Genomic DNA, 4,067 nt, shown 5'->3' with positions numbered 1-4,067 from the left:
TGAATTCTGGCACAAAGCCAGCAAGTTTGGTGGAAGGGCTTAGTCAGTTAAATTGACCCCAGTGTTTAACTAGTACTTATTTTATCAACTCCAAAAGGATGAAAGGTAAAGCTGACGTTAGTGGAATTTGAACCGAGATCAACTTTGCCTTTCATTCTTTCAGAGTCAATAAAATAAGTACCAGTTGAACACTGGGGTCAACTTAATCAATGAATCCCCTAAATTTTGATGGCAAGTTTTAATTTTGATCACTTTAAAACAAGAATATTGTATCATAGAAGCAGGAGAGGTCTCAGGTGGGATGGCATCAAAAGGTTAATTTCAATCAAGTGTTTGAAGTTTTTACCTTTCATTTCTTATTTCCTTGTTTTCTTTTTCTTTTATTTTCAGTCTTTCCAAAATGCTGTGAACTCTGTGATGCCTGATTATCTTTCTCATCTAATGTTCTCTACCCTTTGTCCCATCTACAACTTCCATTGCAACTTCATCAGGAACATAGAGCAGAGAATTATTTCATGGTAACTATTTCAAAGACAATTGTCAATTATTCTCATTCCACTTTCTGTTCCTGTTCTTGGTGATCCTGACCATTGATCTCCCAGGATTCCTCCACTCACCATCAATGTAAGAAGCACCATTGGCTCAGTTGAGCTCTTCTGCTACCGCTTCACAATCTGCCATGCTGCAGTGTCATGACTTCACCTTATTCCTGGCAGGGTGGCTCAATGGGCGCTATTCCTTGCCAAAGGGCAGCCCATAACTATGCTGGGCATGGTCGTCACTCAGTGAAGTATTTTCAAAATACCTGCATACCCTCAGCTTAGTAAAATGGACATTGCACCAGCATGGTCACAGCTTACAGGTTGAGACCAGTAACAGATAAACAATATATGTATACCGTAAGTACTTGGAATTTATCTGAGTTTCACATTGCCAGTTATTCAAACAGTTGCTGCTACTACGTGTTTTATACATGTGACATTAAAGACATGAAAATATGACATATTTTACATGTAAAAGCTTGAATGTATCTCGTGTTTTGTACATGACAGTTGAACAGATTAATGTGCAACACATTTGCTAATGGTTTTTGTAGCCATCAACCAAAAGGCGATACAAATATTGTGGAGAGCTGCTGAGCTGGTCAGCAGCTCTCTAGCTGACCAGCTCCTGTCAAACCATCCAACCGATGCCAGAATGGAAAGCAGACGTTAGATGATGATGAACCTTTTTGCCTTGGTAAGAGGTTTGCTTCCCAACCACATGATTACAAGTTCAGTCCCACTGCGTGGCATCTTAGGCAAGTGTCTTCTACTATAGCCTCAGGTTGACCAAAGCATTGGGAGTGGATTCGGTGGACAAAAACTGAAAGAAGCTTGTGATATGTGTGTGGTGGGGGCATGCATCTCTGTTTGTGCCCCACCATCACTGCAACATGTGTTGTTGTATTTACATTCCTGTAACTTAGTGGTTCAACAAAAGAGACAAATAGAATAAGTACCAGGCTTAAGACTAGAATAAGTACTGGGGTCGATTCTTTCAAGGTGGTGCCCCAGCATGGCCGCAGTCTAATGACTGAAGCAAAAAAAAAAATGGTATATAGTCACACTGCTTCCCTATTTCATTCTTTCAAATAACCATTCAATACTGTTCTATTCCTTCTGTATGACTTCTGACTCTTTTTTTTTTTTACCTCCCCTCCAATCCCCCCCCTCTTCTCTCCTCATTTATTTCTTTTCTCTCTCTTTTCATAATTCTTTGTTCTTTTTCTTTACAGGGAAGGCAAATATAACACCCCAGTAAATCCAGAATCGCAGAAAATTGGTAACGTCTTGCTAGAACTGGATACTGTCCTTCCTGTAAGTACCATTCTGCTTTATGCATCTTTTCTTCATGTTCTACACCAGTGCTTCTCAAACTATCTGATGTGGCACACTGGCAGGGTTTTTTTTTTTCCCCTAATGTGCCAGGGACCAGTAATATTTCTTTGTAATAAGGCAGCAAGCTGGCAGAAATGTTAGCACACTGGGCGAAATGCTTAGCGCTTCGTCTGTCTTTATGTTCTGAGTTCAAACTCCGCCAAGGTCAAATTAAGTACCAGTTGCATTCTGGGGTCAATCTAATTGACTGGCCTCCTCCCCAAAAATTTTGGGCCTTGTGCCTAGAGTAGAAAAGAATATTTCTTAGTAATATTAATTTATACCGTAAACAATATATATAATGAATATAATAAAAGTTGACAGTTTTTTTAATATTTATTTTATAAACAAATAATACGATATTACATAAGCATTTTATAATGTTTCTTTCTTTTCTGGAAACTCAATGCATACCGCAGCTGATGGCTTGGGGACTGGCACCGGTCTGCGGACCACCACTTTGAGTAGCACTACTCTACACTGTCCCAAGTCCACACATTTTGATTTTGTTAAAATTTATTTTGAGATGTGGAGTTACCACCCCTGCATGTCTTGACTAGATTTAACCCTTTTAGCATTCAGATTATTCCATTATATGTAATGCTTATTCATTCAAATGTATTATCTCATAGCTTTCAGATCTCAATGAACTGATTGTTTACTCTTAGGATGACTTAACAGGGTAATTGTGAGAGGCTTGATCTGGTCAGTTTACAATATTTGGGCCCGGTTTGAATGCTAAAAGGTTAAACATTGATTCAAAGCTTATCTCATTACAGAACAGCTAGTCTTCTTCATTACCGGAAATCTCCATCAGAAATACACACTTTCCCATCAAAATAAAAATAAAAACTAGGGGTGTATATAATATATGATGTTAAGAGAGTGCATAATATGATATTAGGAGGGTGTATATTTTACGGTATTATGTTGTCAAGGTTTTTCTCCACCTACTTGCTTTAACAAAGAAACAATGTATTAATAATAATAGCAAGCTGACAGAATCATTAGCACCCTGGGCAAAATGCTTTGCAGCATTTTACCTATCTTCACGTTCTGAGTTCAAATTCCACCATGGCTGACTTTGCCTGTCGTCCTTTTGGGATTGATAAAATGGGTACCAGTTAAGCACTGGGGTTAACGTAGTTGACTTATTATTTCCCCCAAAATTTCAGGCCTTGTACCTATAGCAGAAAGGATTATTATTATTATTATTATTATTATTAAGATAAGCTAAGTAAACGCATGGCCATCCATACAAACATGTCCTCTACATCCCTCTCTCAGTTGAAAGATCCTATTCTTGCTGGCTTGCAGGTGTTGGGGCTACGTAAAAGCACCCATGCTGGTGCCACATAAGAGCACCTGTGCCAGTGTCATGTAAAAAGCACCCAGTACATTCTGTAAAGTGGTTGGCATTAGGAAGGGCATCCAGCCAAAACAGACAAGTGGGGCCCTGGCAGCTCTCGAACTAGCCAGCTCCTGTCAAACCATCCAATCTATGCCAGCATGGAAAATGAACATTAAATGATGATGATGATGATGACGGTAGCAAGCAGGCAGAATTATTAGAGCGACAATCAAAGTACCTTGTGATATTTCTTCCAACTTATAATGTCTTGAGTTCAAATTCCACCAGCATCCACTGAGCTTTTCATCCCTCGCAGATCAGTAAAATAAAGTACTAGTGAAGTACTGGGTTGATTTTTATCGACTTACCTTATCTCCTAAAATTGCTGGCCTTGTGCCAAAATGAGAAACCATTATTATTAAAGCAATAAACTGGCAGAATTTGCTTGCTCCCAACTTGCTTCCTCTCCTCAAAACTGCTAGCTTTGTCCCAAAATTTGAAAGAATTATTATTATGATAATAATTTTTCTCATGCTTTTTCTTTTAATGACTTATTTCTTTCTCCTTATATTTTTGCCTTCTCTCATCTATTTGCATCCTTTTTTTTTTCTGTCTTTATACTCTTCTTATCCTATCTTTTTTTTTTTCTTTTTATGAATGGTTTTCAGATTTATCGAACTTACTTAGATCGGCTTGAAGAGATGCTCTCCGAATTGGAACTAACCCTCAAACGGAACAGAGAATTCGAGCAGTTGTACAAAGAATTTGAGGCTGAAAAAACGTGTTACTTGCCTTTG

The 4,067-nt window shown here is 38.4% G+C and overlaps 1 protein-coding gene across 1 annotated transcript in view; it reads left to right on the top strand.

Moving 5' to 3' along the window:
* LOC106867809 (FERM, ARHGEF and pleckstrin domain-containing protein 2) overlaps positions 1-4,067 on the top strand; it is a 20,738-nt gene that overhangs the window by 465 nt on the left and 16,206 nt on the right. The window contains exons 2-4 of the mRNA XM_052976040.1: positions 391-518; positions 1,778-1,859; positions 3,939-4,067. The exon at positions 3,939-4,067 is cut by the window's right edge and continues 73 nt beyond it. Coding sequence (XP_052832000.1) covers positions 391-518; positions 1,778-1,859; positions 3,939-4,067 — 339 coding nt within the window. The remainder of the gene's footprint in view (positions 1-390; positions 519-1,777; positions 1,860-3,938) is intronic.

This window comes from Octopus bimaculoides, chromosome 23, assembly GCF_001194135.2.
Source record: "Octopus bimaculoides isolate UCB-OBI-ISO-001 chromosome 23, ASM119413v2, whole genome shotgun sequence".
NCBI classification, from domain to species: Eukaryota; Metazoa; Mollusca; class Cephalopoda; order Octopoda; family Octopodidae; genus Octopus; species Octopus bimaculoides.
This window is presented reverse-complemented; position numbering and strand designations above follow the sequence as displayed.